The 17,915-nt window shown below is 38.6% G+C and overlaps 1 protein-coding gene across 6 annotated transcripts in view; it reads left to right on the forward strand.

The window, feature by feature from the left end:
* GULP1 (GULP PTB domain containing engulfment adaptor 1) overlaps nt 1–17,915 on the forward strand; it is a 153,926-nt gene that overhangs the window by 61,802 nt on the left and 74,209 nt on the right. For all 6 annotated transcript variants that reach the window (XM_027666159.1, XM_027666161.1, XM_027666160.1 and 3 more), the window contains exon 2: nt 11,533–11,621. In XM_027666159.1, the coding sequence (XP_027521960.1) occupies nt 11,594–11,621 (28 nt within the window). In that variant the 5' untranslated portion in view covers nt 11,533–11,593. The remainder of the gene's footprint in view (nt 1–11,532; nt 11,622–17,915) is intronic.

Genomic DNA, 17,915 nt, shown 5'->3' on the forward strand with positions numbered 1-17,915 from the left:
ACCTCTTGGTTATAAATTCCTTGAATGAAAAATAAAGAGTATCGTTTGCCAAAGGCCTTGTTTGAGTGAACTGTCCTGTGTTCATGCAGCAACAGCAAGGAATATGAGCTGCCCTCAACACCAAAAGGATTAATTTAAGCTTGGATGGTCAGCTAGGACCATTTAAAAGACAGAATACCTCCTTGTGTAAAGAAGGTAAAGCATGTCATAAACAAGGAGAAGAAAAAGGAGCAGAGGTTTGGCAGAGAGATAGGGAACTTCTGTCCACAAATACACTGTGCTACTTAATGTCTCCATCACTCCCAGCTTCCAACAGTACTTCCTCTTCATCTCTTTTCCAGTTTATCTAGGCATGTAAGTACTTTCACATGTAATTTTCTCTCCTAGCTGAAATAATGCTTTATGCTTTTAGTTTGCAAGGTAACTGCAAATTTATCATCTTGATTTTCATCTCTTTCCCCCCAACCATAATAGAACTAGTTTTTCTTCATATTTTTTCTTTATATATAGAAATTTGTGTTGAAGTTGACGTTGGTATTGTTGAAATACTAGTTTCTTTCTTTAAGAAGCACAGTTTTTCTCAGGTAATCCAGATGCTGCTGTTCTTCAGCTGCTGGATATTTTTTTGTTTTGTTTTTAAAAGCAAAGTCAAAGATGTCAGAATTCAGTAACAGTCCTTTTTGTCTGCCTGCCATCAGTGAGACAGCTGAGAGTGCACATCTATGCCTGTGCATATGTATTAAAGCAATTTCCAAAGAATGAGATTTGCTTGAGTTTTCTTGCACAAATTTTCTCTTAGAATGGGTTTTAGAAAAGTGCAGAAAACTGTAGCTAAAGATGTGATGTGTTTGAGCAGGATATTTATAGCACTGAGCTATAATGACTATTCCCTCTCACAGAAATTCTCCTATGTTGCTGCATTTCTCAGTTATTACTTTTGTGCTCATTTTTTTACCAATAAAAATTACAACAGCAAGACCATTTAAGATGACAATTTCACACAAGCTGGTTCTTTTTCAGCACTCCTAGCTATTTCTTTTGAAATGAACTTCTGTGAAATACGTAAATACCAATAGGGATGTGCAGCTTACTCTCTTGAGTGGCTGATGGAAAATCAGTATTGGAGGAGTATTCATGGAGTTGTGTTTGTATAGGAATCTAAAACACAGAGTAATTTAATTTTCATTGGTGACTACAAGTATTATTTGCATGTGATTGGCCTGGAAGTAACTTAAGGAATCTGAACGTGTGATCCAAAAAATCAGCAACATCAATGTATGCTGATTCCTGGGCATGTTTTTGGGAAGAAGCACTTTGTCAAGTGGTGAATACACTTTGTGTTCTGTGGTTTTGCTGTGGTTTCTCCTCTCAAAATAGAGAGTCTGTTGATAACTATCCAGGAGAAGATTCTCCATAGCTCCACGTTAGAGCTGTTAGCCCTGCGAGCTGTGCTTTCCAGGGAAGCCAGGCAGCACTGGCTGTTCAGATGCCTGCCACTAAATGATAGGGACAGATGTTAAAGATGCCTGAACACAGTTTAAGTTCAGCTAGCTTGCAGTCTTCACCTGCACAAACACATTGGAAAATCCCTTTTCAATGGGGTCACATTTGGTGCACTGTGAATTCACACACTGAGTTCTTGGAACCTTGGTAGCGAAGCTTAAATTTCTGCAAGGCTTGAGGTGCTGTGAGATTGTCATGGTTTTGCTTCAGCATTTACAAATCTTGTCACTGTACCCAAAGCCACAGACAAGAGTATGAGTCTCAGATCTGCAGACAAAGAAAGGCAAATAAATGCCTGGCATAGGAATTTAAACCATTCAAGTACGAAACTCCGGCAAGCATCCATTTCCGTTTTTTAAAAATATTGTTCTTCTGAAGTTTAAGGTTTGGTGTTTTGTGCTTTTGTTGTTTGTGAGGTTGGTTTTTTAGTGGTTTTTTTTCTTTTTTTTTCCCCTCAAATCTTCAAGAAAAAAACTTGAAACTTAAAAACTACTTTCTTTGAGAACAGGGCAGGTGTTGGTACCTACTTTTCACATCCCTCTTCTTTTACATGCAGCAGTTCAGTTATGGAATCAGCCACTGAATTTGCAGTTGGCAGTTGCCTGAATTTCCTCTCAGTACTTAGGAGGATGATTTCTATTTCTTTCTCTCCTCTGGTTCTGGAGGCTCAACAGACTGGTGCCTACCTGGGGAGTGAGTTTGAGTAGTGGTTTAAGGATTGTAGTCAAGTGTCGTGTGCTTGTAAAGGGTGGGAGAAGGCAGTCTTTCATTCCCAAATATTGTAATTGCCTCACTGAGTGTTTCTATGCAAAGTTGAACAAACTATGAATATGACATGAGACTTGCAGCATGTTTCAACTACGTGGATGTTAGTTGGAGTAGGGAATGGAATTGCATTTTCCCAGTGCCAAGTAGCCAACACCATTCTGTGTGAGATGTGGTGAATGCTGGAGTCTAAACCTGCTGATCTATTGTGTTTTCAAACATATACATGTTGTCCTTAGTCCCAGCTGTGTTCAAAGATACAGCTAGCACTGGCTAGCTTGAAAATTCTGTGATATGGTGGTCTCTATTTCAGTATTTTCTACTACATTCCTCTAGGATGGATCACTTGCCAAAATCTTGAAATAAGATTAATAATAATTGTAATGGTGTGCAAAACCTGAATGTTCTTCCTGGATAGACATTATAACAAACTATGTAATACACACCTGATCTAAAAGACAGAGATGAGTTTAATTTGTCTTAAATAGGAGTTTGGTTTCCCTGCTTTTGTGTCAGTTTTTAACTTCATATCACCACCTTATCAAAATGGTTGGATGCTTCAGAATGTCTTCAGACAAGCCAAAGGAATGTAGTATTAAAGCCTAAAAAGCAATATAATCTAGTTTTCAAGGCACTCTCCCTGAGATTCACTTAGTAGAAGTGAGAAAACGGATATTGCCAACTTTTCTCAATCTTGAAAACTATTGAAATCACCTAATAAAGCCCATCTCATCTTTACAAATAAAACTTAGTACTGTCCTTGAGGCTAACCAATTAAAGCAAGGATTCTGAGTGTATTAACAGTAATGATAAGTCTATTGACTGTAATAATAAGGGATTGTGTTCAGTATCATGGATTTTGTCTTTGGGAAGTGAGTGACACTTTCTAAACTCTTGTTAAGACAATGACACTTTTGTATGTCATTGTTTCAGCAGTTTGTAACAAGTTAATACATTGATTATGAAAAAATCAAGTATTAGAAATTCTTATGACAGTGATTTTTTTTTTTTTTTTGTCATGTGACCTTTAGCACTGGGAACTAAGTGATTGGAGGAATAGGACAGTAAAAGATAAGAAAACCACAATATATTAACTGCACAGCAGGTTGGATGCCCAAAGTTTATACAGGGTTCTGGTTCTTCTTTGGGAGGAGTTGTGGAACAAGCACCTCCAATTAATTAAAGTATAGAAGGGCGGACTTGAAGTCCAGCAGATAACTAGATTTAAATAATGAAATAATCTTGTCCTCTTGGTTTCTAGAAGAGGATGATCTCTGTTAATTTTTTATCAATCTTCTACGCTAAAAAACAAAACAAGACCCAAAGAGCTTTTACAACAACCCCAAACTGGTGACTTCAAAGAGATACAAAACCATTTGTGTTGTCATAGTTCAGAGCCCTTGGGGAAAGGGTGATTATTTCTTTCATTTTACATTTATAATAAATTGGAGCAAGGCTTTTGAGCTTCTGGAGAGAAAATTACAGTGAAGCAAACATCTAGTGTGTCCTGTGAAATCTGTACAGGAGTAAAGTTAATGCAGGGGCATGTGTGGGGAGATGCAGGCACATCTCTCCTTGTTCTTCCCTCGCTTACCTACCCAGCATTTTCTGGTTGCTTTTGTCTAAACAGACATCTGGGTTTTTCACTTCATCTTAATCATCTTTGGAACATCAGTAATCAGCTTTAGGACTTCAATTAAGTTTAATGCACGTTGAGGGAAGCTCATAAAGTGGTCCTATGGGACCCTTTGAGCATATGGGCACAATGGCGTGTCCAATGCACTTTTCAAGATTGGCCAAATGCACTTCAGTAGAGTAGTAAAATGGTACCTTTTGTAAAACTCTTTTATTAAAACTTATTAAACTCTTTCGTAAAGCTCTTGTACCTCTACAGTGCATCTGCTAAATGTGATGAGCTTTTTACTGTAAGTGGATCTAAACTTAATTCTAGAAATGGAGTGCTTTATTTGGAGATTACTGTTGGAATACCTAATGAGTCTTTTGATCTCTGCCTTTTCTACCAGAGCCTCTTTTTAAAATGTGATTGTGAAAATGCAATGAATACAGTAAATAGAACCTGAAAAATTTCAGGGTGTTAACAAGAATTTGCTGCTGTTTTGAGACCTGAAGATTTCAAATGCTTCCTTCCCCCTCACCCCCCCCCCAGAGAAAATGCAAGGGGGGGGGGAAAGTAATCTGCCAGGAATTAAATAAATAGCTTCTCTAGATTGCTTATGGAGCAACCAGCTCTTCCAGAAGAGAGGATGATGCCAGCATAGAAGCAACCATACTCAGTGTCAGGGCATATCTTTCTTTTACCTGTACCTATCCATCCAAGCAAGGATTGTGTGTGAAATTCTGGAAAATTATTCATCCTGTGAGTCAAAAATCTCAGGGATCAGTGCCTTTTCTACCAGAACTGGTTTATTTTAAAGAGCTGTGTTTGCCTGTTTGTGGTGGATCCCACTGCCAAATCTCACTTTGTTGCTGTTAGAAACAAAACACTAACAAAACTTTTTAGGAGCTCCATTATCTACCTGGAATTGGTGAGACAGATGAAAATTTCTTTCTGATTCCATCTAGATGATCAAATGGCTAATGGGATGTGAAATACAGGCCCTCTTGTCTGCAAGTGAGCAAGATGTTTGCCATCTGTCTGTCTTTTGGAAGCAGATGAAAGTGTCTGAGCTCTTTGAGAGAGAACATGTGTAAAGCCTTTCTACTGGCTCTGAGCATCTGACATTTGTAAATTCTTGTGCAGTGGAGTAAAAATTAGCCTGACATGACTGAAATCTTTCACCACGTTTGATTTGACACTGTTGCTTGTGAATTGGAAGAAAATTCCTCTTATATCCTGGTTATTCTGTCGTAGTGAATTGAATAACAGAGCGAGTTTCTGATTTTTAAAATTACGTCTTTTGTTTGGACAGTATAAACTGCAGTTTGTTCCATGAGTAATGTAATCCACTAAACAGCATAATCATTGTAAACACAATACAAAATAATTACTTGCAAGTAAATATACTGAGAAGTGTGATATTTTAAAATTACATTTTTCCTTATGCTTTAAAAGACAGATCTGGAGAACTGTTCTTGTGAAACAAGTAAGTTTTTTATTTCTCTGTTTGTTTTTTTTCCTTAAGATTGTGCCATTAGCAACTTGTCTGAGTATTTACTGGTACTTGCAACAGTTTGAAACACATTTTGTTCAGAGTTCTACTTCAGTAGTGAAGGTTATTCTTGTTATATTTGTTGATGTTGATATCTCTTCTTGCTGTAAAACAAAACATTAGCCATAACCTTGCCTAAGGAATTGTTTTTGCTGTCACCTGTGTCAGTGATATCCCCTTGTCAGCCTGTTTACTCATCTGTATTTTCATTTTTTTTCCCTTTGAAAGGAAGAGTTTATTTTTAGGAAATGGAAAAGTAAAAAGTCACTTAGACAAGTTTTTTGGGAAACTGCTGTGAAGTGCATGAGTTTCATCCAGGTTTTCTGCTTCCTGGCCTCTGCTGTTGATATTTACAGCATAACACTACTCTCTGCTTGCCCTTGGAGCTTCTGTGAACGCTCCTTTGACAGCTCTACTGTATGAGAAATGCTTTACCTTTGGTCTGAAAGACTTCTTACCGTGGGCCAAAAACCACTTGTCATGATGGTGCTGGGCTTGCACTGGTTGAGAGAGGGGGAAAAATCCTGTGGCTCCTTCCATCTGGTTTCAGGAGTGTGGGGAGAGCAGGGGCTGTGATCTGTCAGACCAGGAGAATGTTTTTTGGCCTCCAGATTAGGGTGTTCCTGCCTCTCCCTTTCACAGGAGGACAGTCAGCGCATTGAAGGTGAGCTGTATTTTGGGATGTGGTTTCCAACTGTTCTGGTATTTGCCAGACCACTTCTGTCTGCACTCACACTGGGTGAGCCCTGATGATGCCTCTGGGCAGTTCATGCCAACGGTGCCCTGGCTGCAGGCTCCAGGGCCAGCAGAGCTGTTGTCTGGGCTCTGCCCCACTGACAACCTAAACCTCCCCTGGCACAGCTTAAGACCGAGCCCTCTTGTCTTACTGATCTCTGCCTGGGAAAAGAGACCAACCCCCACCTGACTCCCCCCTCCTGTCAGGGAGTTGTAGAGAGTGAGGAGGTCTCCCCTGAGCCTCCTCTTCTCCAGGCTGAACAGCCCCAGCTCCCTCAGTCTCTCCTCATAGGACTTGTGCTCCAGTCCCTTCCCCAGCCTCGTTGCTCTCCTCTGGACCTGCTCCAGGACCTCAGTGTCCTTCCTGAGCTGAGGGGCCCAGAACTGGACACAGCACTCCAGGGGTGGCCTCACCAGTGCTGAGTCCAGGGGAAGAATCATTTCCTTGGACCTGTTGGCCATGCTGTTCCTGACCCAGGCCAGGATCCATTGGCCTTCTTGGCCACCTGGGCACACTCTGGCTCCTGTTCAGCTTCCTGTCAAGACTAGTCCTTGACCAGTCCCCCCCCATCCTCTGCAAAGCCAAAGAATCAACTTTGGATTCCTGCAGACTTGCCTCCAGCCAGAAAGTGTGGCTGCCACTTGGCTCTGGCTAATGAATGTTTTTGAAAACGTGGGGGGGATGAATAAAACTTTTTAAAAAAGTAATGTTTTCCAGTGACAAAATGTTCTTCCTTTATACTCCATTTGTGCTTCTGTGAATTATGAAATGTTAGCATAGGCTTAGAACTTCAGCTGATGGAAAGTTGTTCATTTTTGGTGAAGCCCTCAGAGCTGTGCTGGTTTTGAGTTATTTTTTCCTGCAAGTTTTTGTAGCACTAAAATCTATTTAATAAATGTTGTGGTGGTTTCTAGTCCTACAAACTGTTATCATTTATAAACTTGAAGGACACGTATTTTCTTTACCATGAATGGAATTGCTTGCTTTCCAAACATTAGGAAAGGCTGCAAGGCAGTGCAGGCTTGGGTCTGCACCGAAATATGTTCATTCATGTGTCATTTTTTAATGATTTAACTGCTTCAGAGGAGAAAGGGCTGTGGCAAGTTAGTGGTTCAGTTACTTTCATACAAAAGGAGGGGCAAGTGCATCATGACATGATGATGTTTATTTGTTTTTGTGTATTACTTTATGCAGTCTTGTATTATCATCATTTTTTCCTTTATTATGTCTCATGTCATATTAGGACAATATTTTCACAATGTTTTGGTCTAAACCAGAAAAATACTTTTAAAGCTATTACTGTGTTCTGAAGTTTCTCATCTTACCTTCAGAAATAACTTTATAAGCCTAAGTTTCATTTCAAGCCAATGAATCACACATTCCTGTGTGCTGTGGCTCTTTTGAAAACAGGTTTTAAGACATTTTGTGCTTCATTCTTTAAGAAATATTATCCAGTATGAAAGGCTGGGTTTGAGAGAGGAAAGAGTCTGAATCTTCATGTCTCCTGAAGCTAAATTTGGCTTTGTAAGGAGACTGTGTATGTGTGTGTGAGAGAGAAGGGACAGATTGTATTTTTATTAAAGGGAGTGGATGGGTGCAAGTCGGGGCTTTTAGGGAGGTCTTATTGGGAGAATTATTTGTGGAATGCAAAAGAAGTGCACAAAAAAAAAAGGTTCAGCCCAGATAACTGTTATAGCCCATGCCATTCAAAGGGATTGGGGTGGAGAAACCCCAAATAAGTCATGAGGAATACCCAATTTTTAAGAAGAAATAAGAGACAAATGAAACCAGTTACACTCATGGATTGTTTCTTCCCCTTCCTAAGTACCTCCTCTCCCGGCTTGTTTGAGACAGCTCTAAATTTAGAAAACATACCAAAACATAACATTTCTGAAGGAGCCTGCAGGCATTTAAAGATGTCTGTGTGGAACTGCAGTGTTGTTCCAGCAGCCAGGGAGGACTGCAGGAGCTGGGAGCTGGAAGCCTGCCACTGCACTTCATTGTTCACTGCCTTTGCACAATAAAGCAGAGGAGACAGCAACCAGCTCTGCTGTTAATGTTAAAAAGTAATTACTGAGGAGATGATTTCAGCTTCAAATCTCCACACCTTGCTATTACCATCCAAATGCCTGCAAACACAGAAGCTACCTCACTGGGTTAGTGACAGTGAAGACAAAGGGAAAAGGAGATGAAGGTGTTTGCATTCCCTATGACAGCTTAAAGTTTAAACACTCACCTTCCCAGGCCACGTGCACATGTCACTGTTCCCACTGAGAGTGCCATGTCTCTTCCTGCTCAGAATATTTGGCTGGTTTTTATATTTTTGTTAGTTAATAAAATTGTTTTCTAAGCCTTTTCTCTGTCTTTTTTTTATTTTTCTTCTCTTTTTTATCTGCCCCAAAGGAAATAATTTGATATAACCCAAATTTTTCTTAGTTCATACCTGTCAGAACTCTTCATAGTTTGTCAGTTAACCCTTTTGTGAAACCCAGTGCAGGTTTGGTATTTCCTGGTAGGGTTTGGTTTTTGGACAAAACTGAAGAAAACTTCTGGGAGTAAGGTGGAGAAACATTCTTCACCTAGGTGTGTCTTCTTGAGTGATGAGTAATGGAGTGGCTTGGTCCACATTCCTATTCCCTAATCCCTCTGATTCTTACAACTACTTTACCCTTTCAAATCAAGTGGTTTATAGGAAGGACTCTCCCTGTGTGTGCAGGGCTCCCTGTACCAGAATGGGATTTTCTGACTTACCTTCCTTGTGGGTTATTTGCAAGCTCTTAACACACTGGTTTGCAACTCACTTTCTTCCAGCAGCTTTGTGTGTGTTGATCATTGCCAGAAACACAATCATTTTCTGCCACAAAACCTGTCTAGCATCCATGATCAGAGAACAGCTTGCTTGCTCCTGATAGTTTTGTTCCTCATCTGTTGGAATATTGTGAGCAAATATTTTGCAGATATGTCCAACTATAAATGTGCTTTCCTGATTAGAAACTCAGAAGTGCTGCTTACACCACTGTGATTGCACCCTCTTACCCCAAGCTCAACTGAGGAGATTGAACTTAACCTTGTGATGCTTGGGTTGGTCTTCTTTAAATAGCAAACTATTTAAATGGGACATTTAACCGTCTGCTTTTTTGGCATCTGAGAGGCTGATAAGGTTCTTTATGTTAGAGTTTGAGGGAATTTTAAATGCAGTTGCCTGCAGCCAGTTCTGTTTCCCTGTTTAATAACAATTTGGTGTGAAGTGGAAGTGGAAAACACTGATTAAGTGTTTTGATACTATTTGTTGTCCAAGCCACATTCATAACTTTTTCTATTGATGTTTTGTTGGAGCTGAAATTATGAACATGCTTTTGGCAAATACTCTCCATTTTTAGCTAAGTGGTCAATAAATTTTGGCTTTTACTAGTGTAGATTGCTTTAATGGTAATATATTCTTGTTCACCAGGAAGAAACATATGCTTACTTACACTTTTTTTTAAACAAAATACTTGAGTGGTGACCTCTGCAAATGTGGCCAGCCAGCAGCCTGGTGATGTGTGCACATAGTTGCTATTTAGAAGATTCTCTATGCAGTAAACCATCTCAAATATGTTCCTTAGTAGTCTCTTGGATGAGGACAGGAACACATCAAGAAAAAAAAGTTTTCTGAAAGAGGACCTGTTATGATCCCATCGTGGAGGGATAGAAAGCCTTTGGTCCAGTGCTTGTAAGGCAACTACTGGAGGTATCTAAGAGAGGAAAGCAAGTTCTTTTTGCTCAAAACTGAGTGTGATAGTTCATGGAGAAGGTGAATAGCCTTCTGCCACTGCTTGTATTTGTTAAACTTATCTAATAGGCTGCTTGTGTTCCTTGTGAGCCAGTAAGTTAACACACTTGCACTTGCTTGAAAAGCTGCGGTTCTGAGGTTCTGCACTGCTTGTTACTTCATTTAAACTCAATTAATTATCCTCACACTGGTGAAAGTCCTACTCCGTGCTTCCCTGTGAGGAGAGCTCCTCTGCATTGGTGAAACTAATACTTCTTGGAACTACCCCAGGAATGCCACTGTGCGTTCCAGGGATGCTGCTAAAACCATCCCTAGGACTTCAGAGCCCTCAGGAGTGTTTTCTGCTTTCAGTGACCTCTGTGTATCCACAGTTTCCCTTATATCACTGGGAAGAGTGAGGGCAGGCATCAGGAATGGCTGTGGGAGTGTGTAAGGCTTCTGCAGTCTTTAGCTACACTGTTATGTAGTGTACCAAATGCATAGTGTGTGGACTCTGTAGTGAAATAATGAGATGGAAATGAGATGGAAAACTTCTACCTGTACTTACTGCATGGTATTCTCCCTTCTCAAGTGCTCAGTAAAAGCTGTAAAACAAAAACGATCTGGTACCTGTACTTTAAAGGGCAAATGGTTGGTTGCACATCGAGGATACTCTGCCAGTTTAGGTAAACAGGGATTATTCTTTTGTTCACATAGGACTGTATGGAAAAAAGTCCTGTCACAGCAGTGATTACTTGAAAATCAAATGGAAGTGTTTTGGTTTTTTTTTTTTTCAGCTGTAATTGGCCACGTCTTCCAATCTGAGAAATATTTACATCGAAATTGAGATATAATTGCTTTAATTGCTGTTGAACTTAATTACTTGAAAAAGAGGGTCAAGTGCCACAAGAAGCATTCGTGAGCTGCATAAAGTGTCTTAAATGAATTTATCAGTCATCTGGATGCTGATGTTTGAAATACTGGCTTGGGTTTTGGTTTTTTTCAAAGCAAAGGTAATGTTCCAACTGATTTCCAAAGATAATCTGAAGCAAGTGCTTTCGATTTTCTTTTTTTCATGCTCCCTTTTCCCCTTTTTTGTTTCCTTTGACTGGACTGCTTGGAAGGAAGAGAAAGAGAAACGGCATTGGTGCAGCTTTTGGCTTGAAGATCTGAGCAGGGTGAAAAGCAGTGGTGGGAGTATCTTTACAAGTAGTTGCAAAAGGAAAGTCTCTACTACAGAACTGAGGTGGTTTTCACAGCTTAGGAAGTACTGAATGTTATATTTTTGGCTGTGAAATGTTGCTGAAGAATAAAATTATAGGATAATATTGTGAATCAAAAATTAAGAATATAAGTGTTTCATTTTTTTTAAGTGAAGAAAATACAAAAATTACTGTACACTCTGATGTAAATGGAGCAAGAAGGTAATAGCCCTAATAGAAGGCAATTTTTTCAGTATTGAATCCTCAGCAAAACACACCTCCCTTTTATTTCTCAGAATTCTTTCAGAATTCTTAAGGTCATTTGCGTTGTCTTCATGCGAAGATAATGAGAACTTCAAATACAATAATGGAGTTTTCTGTTTTCTTGTGTGTTTTGTTCTGCAGGTTAAAGTGGGGAGGGAAAAACCAAACCCAGAAGCATCATTGACTGGATAGATTCTTCAACATGAATCGTGCTTTTAGCAGAAAGAAAGGTAAGTAATTTAGTCTATATTTCCTGGAGACATAAATACCCTGTAAAAATTCTTTAGAATATTAAGAATTATACAAGGAAGCACTTAATAATTGCAGTGAATTAACTAGTTAGGAACAAGCAGCCTTCCATAAGATGTACAGAGCAAAGGATTCCTGACTGGCAGTTACAGAGCTTTCTGAACTCTAAAGCTTATGTTGAATTTTAGTTTGGGGTTTTTTATTGCAAGATGTGTGCACACACACACACGTGTACTTATATTTATAGAATACATTCACTTTTTCCTTTTTTTGCCTGCATGCACCGAAGGATGTGCTGGAGGGTTTTAGAACTTCCAAAGTGTTAGTGACTCCTGTATTATATATATTCACTGGATTCTTATTCTTGGAGAAGCTATTTTAGAAAACTGTGTTTAATATACCTGAAATATCTCATGCAGCAGGATGTTTCTTAGCTTTAAGAAGCTATTCTGTATTTGTGGCAATCTGAAATGGTACGATTTCCAAAAGAAACGTAAGTCTTTAGATGAAGCATCAGAGATGCAGCTTTTTTTACTGACAGCTTTACTGCTATTTTGCTCATTTGTTTGTAAGGTAGAAAATACACAGTATTCATCCCTTTATTTTTTTTTTTTATATTTTCTTCTAAAGATCACTGAGTGTGATACACACTGAGCTGAAGCCCCTGTGTCAATAACTAGGTGTAACCTCAGTGGGATGAAGTGTAAATATTTTGCTTATGTAAAAAGAATTTCTGCTTTGGCATGGATGTCAAAGCTGGAAATCAAAGAAATCTGCCCTCCCTTAGAACAACGTGCAATGGCAGCACCACTGCACCCCTGCTTGTGTAGTACATTTATTTTTTAAAGCCAGATAAATCAAGGGAAGGGAAGCCCAGAATGTCAGCAGGTGTTGGATAAGGAAGATACACTTATTCCCAAAGGATACAGAACAGGATGAAAGATCATTTAATACCCCAGTAGCACAAAGAAATAAGTTAAATCCACAGCCTGTGCTCTTCTCTGCTGTATTTCCTTGTGTTGGTGTTTGTAACACCTCTGCCAAGGGAGCTGTAGCTCCCAGCTTCCAGATCATCTGAGAGACCATTTCCAACAATTTTTTTAATTCTGGATTGATTTATCTGGGAAAGAAACTTGGGGTGTGTAGATTGTTTTATCTAGGAGACCCTATAACTTTTTTCCTTTTTTTTTTTTTTTTTTTAATAATTCCTTCTGATAACGTTTGAAACTCAGCCTCCCATGTTTCAGCAACAGACCAGTTGTGTCTTATGGGATATTTCCTCAGTGTTTTGACTTGCACTCAGAGCACTAAAATGCTCTTTCACTATTTCTTATTGCCCTTTGCAGTGTCTGCATCGTGCCTTTATGGTCAATCGTGAAGCTGTATCCTCACTTTTCTAGGATCGTTTGAAGGCTCTGTATTCATTCCTTTGTTTTCATTTCTTCATGACAAAATTCATACTGACCTTACCTTACCTAAATTTTTGGAATTTCGTTGTATTCAAGGGCATTTGCATTGTTGTTCAGTCAATTTGGTGTGCTGTTCTCTTTATCCCAATTAAAAAAAAAAAGCATCATATAAAAGCTGCCAGGCACAATGAAATGCAGTTACTGTGGATTCTTGATAATGATTCAGACCCTGAACAGCCAGAAGAATTGAATACTGTCATCTACTTATTTTACTCATAGAGATGCACATGACATTTCCATTCCCATATCCTAAGGAAAATCCAAATCTCAGTTAAGCAATTGTCAAGAATAAGTGAAAACTACATATTTTTCATGCAAATTGAAGTTCAGAAGAGCTTGGTTCTGTCAGCATTCGTGTCTAATAATTGCCTTTAAGAACAGATTCAAACAGGTGCTGAACTTCCTTTATTGTATTTGGTTTTTCTCCCAGACCTCAGAAATACAACAGTTTCCATACCTGTGCTTGGTGGAGTTAATTGTGGGTTTATTCTGCCCACAAGAGCGTGGGTGGTTTGAGGAGTTGCCTACGGGAATGCTGTGATTTCTGAAGTGGTTCTGTCTAAATCCAAACCACTCTCTGGGTTGCTGTTCTCAGAGAGTTTTTGCAAATTACAAGTTCACACCACCCTGTTACCTTGGAGCTACAAAAGCAATGGTTTCAAATATATAGGATTGTGAGGGGCATTTAAGTAGAGGTAGAAGTGGTACTTTCATAACAGACACGTCTAAATTGCGCAGATTTATAGAATAAATGTCCCCTAATGTTCATTTTCATGGTCAGTCTATACGAGTTTTTTAACATGACCCATATAGAGGAGATAGTTCCTAGTTCCAGACTAAAATGACTTGGACTGTGCTGTACCTGCTGACAAGTTCATGTGCCACCAAGAAAAAAACTTTCCTCTTAAATGTTCAGTAAATGATATAATTGACAAACACTGGTAAACAGAGAAAGAAGAGAAGCACTAAAATCAAGGGTTCTTTCTTTTTCTTTCTTTCTTTTTTTTAAATTATTTTTATTTTTTATTAATTTTAACTGTGCTTTCACAGAAGAATTACGACAAAATGTAAGTTGCTAGGAGAGGAAGGGAGCTCTTTTTAAAATTAACCTTGATTCTTTACATGCAAAAGTTTCCCCTAGATATGTGACATGGAGTGATTACTGGGAGATCTGTGCTGTGGAAACAGCAGGTTTGTCATAAATCTTTAGAGCACAGACCCGCCACTTTCAGTATTACCAGGACATCATTTTGCAGCAAAGTTTTTTACTACAAATATTGTATCTAGAACTAGTACTCAGTGTAAGTTTATTTTTGAGGGTCATGGCTGCTTACCTGACAAGGTGCTGAGTGCTCTGGCCTTAAAAAGCTGGTGCAGCCTGAGATTTCACACAAAGCAGGACTAACAAGGACAGTTTATGTTTGTATTTCTCTTTTAACTATTTTTACTTTCCTGATAGCCATTTTAATTGAAGGCTTAATTGATATGCTTGAATCTCAAATTGAATAAAATCAAGCTGTTCATCTTTCATCCTAATAACAGCAATGAAAAATATAAAGTTTAAACAAATTCAGCTTGTTTCGTGAAGTACTTAAACAAGTAACCATAAATAAATGGAATCTTTTAGCAGTCCATGTTATGATATCTGTTCTCATCTGTTACCCATGAGCTTGTATAACAGGGAAACAAAATTTATGAACTTATACTAGCAAAAAAGATGATTTCAGGTTTAAAGCTGACATCAGGACCTGCTGAAGTCGCATGTTTTAATATGAAAAAAACTTAGTTCAAAGCAACATAGCCCCTCTGTTGACTTCAATACAGGCTGGCTGGACTGAAAAATACATGTTATGGAGAAAATTGTCTGTTGCAGATTTATTATATGACTGTACAAATTGTACAAAACCAAACATTGTTTCTCACTCATTGAGCGATGAGTGCAGTAAACTCCATTGAAAAGATAGATTATCTTTTTTTTTTAAGGATCTCTTTCCTTCTCCCATAAAACCAAATTTATGAACAACCTTAGGTATGTTCTTGTTGCTTTCCTGTTATGACAGAGGTTGTGAAAACATTTCTCTACCTACCAACAGCATCGTGAGCTTGCTTTTGTACATGAGCCAGGTTTGGGTGACGGGGTTTGAAGAGTCCCCTTTACTTTTCATTTAATCTTTCCCTTAAGGTCAGGTGTGGCAGCATTCTCACTTTGAAATGCTGTAATGGAAAAAGTCTGTAGTACAGATGGAGATCAGTTCAAAATATGTTTACACCTTGATAAATTCAGTCTCTCTTTTAAGTAGCTTAGGGATATTATTGTAATTATTAATGTAATTCTCCTGAAAGAGGTGTTTGTAAATGCTATATTGTGACATAATTTTTTTCTCATTCTTAGTGTGTTTGTATCTAAACTGAATAACTTGTTTGTCCTTAATTTGTATGTGATTGTGTGATGTGATTTATTTGCATAAACAAAACAGAGAACATTAACTATGGGGGTTTTGTTTTACTTATGTTTTTTAATGGAAGTGCCTCTCATGGATGCACTTGGCACATTTTAATGGTTCTGCATTCTTCCATTCAAAGCCATTAGTTTAAAGACTGGTGCATACAGGTAAACAAAAATTAACTAGTATTTGTTGGTTTCTGCCTCATCAGAAATGTGAAAGAAAACTACCGTTCCTTCAGACAAAGGCATATCTAAATAGGAAATTACTATCTTCCAAACCTGCTCTGAGCAAAAGATTGAAATTTTTTGAGTGACTCAAAATAGTGCCAAAATACAGGTATATATGTCTACTTTGGGCTAAATTTAGTACTGAATTACAATGTGTGAAGTCAGTGAGGTGGGGGAGGATGTAGCAGTTAAATTTAGTTTTTTCATTATTACACGTCGATGGTCCTCCTTCACCCTATAATGAGTGTCAGCCTTAGTTTGCTTATGGCATGAAGTTCAATGTTTGTAGGAATCTAAATTTTCTGGGTGTAGTTTTCCATATGATAGCAGTTCGTAAGGTTGGTAATTGGTGCCAATTACCAGCCCACGAGATGTAGATGGTCTTTATAGTGCTAAATAGAATATATTGCAGTAATGACCTGTTTTAAATCACAGGTTTCAGCAATAACTTTTCTGTACAATGGCTTTTTATGAGTCTCATTTATGGAAGTGTAGACAGATGCATTTAATGGGCAGGGGCTGACATATAAAAGCTCTGCAATCAAAGGTTATAGGATGCTCTTTTATGTGAATGGCCTGACTATAATATGATCTTTGTTTTTATTATAAACATACACTGCATTCCAGAGATGACAAGTGTTTTATTTTTTCTCTGAATGAGCAGACAACAGGTGAAGGCCCGAAAGAGTGATGGAGATAAGTGCAGTCCTAAAGTAAATGATTTCATCCTGTCAGAAGTGATATTTCACATCAGGGATTTAGCAAACAGGCTATTGTGTGCTGGACTTCCACATTACAAATAGTGATAAAAATCATTGAGCAGGTGCTCACACAATGGTAAAGGCATGTAGCTAGTCACAATTTTCCAGATTGTGGTCTTCAGACGTTTCTCTGATTGCACTTCATCCTTTCATAGGTGTCATGGTTTGAGATAGTTGTGATCATGTGTATAATGTGTTATAGTATTTATTTGTACAGTCATTGTAATATATTCCCTTTCCCCCACTTTGAGTCTGGTTGTGTTTTATCTGGAAAAACCCATCTCACATTGGGTTGAGATGTGGGAGGGGGAATGGAGCTAGGGAATTGGATTTTGGGGCTATCTCAAACCATGACAATAGGGGAACTCATTGCCTTCCGGAAGAAAAAAGAAAAGAAAAGGAAAAAAAAAAAAAACAAAACAAAACAAACTAAACAATAAAAAACAAACCAACTCCCCCCAAACAAAAAACAAAACAAAACAAAACAAAAAAACACAACCAGAAAACCAAAACAAAACTAGGTCTAAATCTTCTTCTCTGCCTCCACCTCAAAAAAGCTGCTGCTTGATGTTTGTAGGATTATTTTTTTTTTAATAAGAAATTTTTTGAGATCAAAGTTGGGGAGGAAAAGAGGGTGCTTTTTTGTCTCACCCCAAAAACCAGTTGTCTTCGTACTTTTGTAATATCTCAACAAAGAGGTCTTGTGTGTTCCAAATACTGCTCCTGGGGTTCCTAAATACGGGGTAATGTGGAAAACCAGTATTGAGAGACCAAGTCCCTTTTTTGGATTGATTTCTGAATATGTTTTTTTAGGTATCATCTGTGCTGTTATATTGTTCTCCTCTAGGCTATGGGGCACCCTTTCAAGTGTGCCAGCAAGGACACTTGCAGGGTTACCACCCTAATTTGGCAAGGACCAAATGGTCTTCTGTCGGTGGGAAAAGGAAGTAGTTAGTCCTGCAGCGTGTGTTTGCAAACATTTTTATGCAACTGTACATATATTTATGGTACTATATTTACATTCTGAAAGCAGAAGAGACAGCTCTAATTGCTTAGGAAATAAATGATTACAGTATGTCTTCAGAGGAGGCATACAAATGAAGAGTGTGCTTTAGAAACATTTTCCAAAGGATTCCTGTTGGCTCTGTGCAGCTAAGCCTGATTTTCCTTTCCTTTCCTTTCCTTTCCTTTCCTTTCCTTTCCTTTCCTTTCCTTTCCTTTCCTTTCCTTTCCTTTCCTTTCCTTTCCTTTCCTTTCCTTTCCTTTCCTTTCCTTTCCTTTCCTTTCCTTCCCCTTCCCCTTCCCCTTCCCCTTCCCCTTCCCCTTCCCCTTCCCCTTCCCCTTCCCCTTCCCCTTCCCCTTCCCCTTCCC

Source organism: Corapipo altera, unplaced genomic scaffold, assembly GCF_003945725.1.
Source record: "Corapipo altera isolate COAL_440 unplaced genomic scaffold, ASM394572v1 81, whole genome shotgun sequence".
NCBI classification, from domain to species: Eukaryota; Metazoa; Chordata; class Aves; order Passeriformes; family Pipridae; genus Corapipo; species Corapipo altera.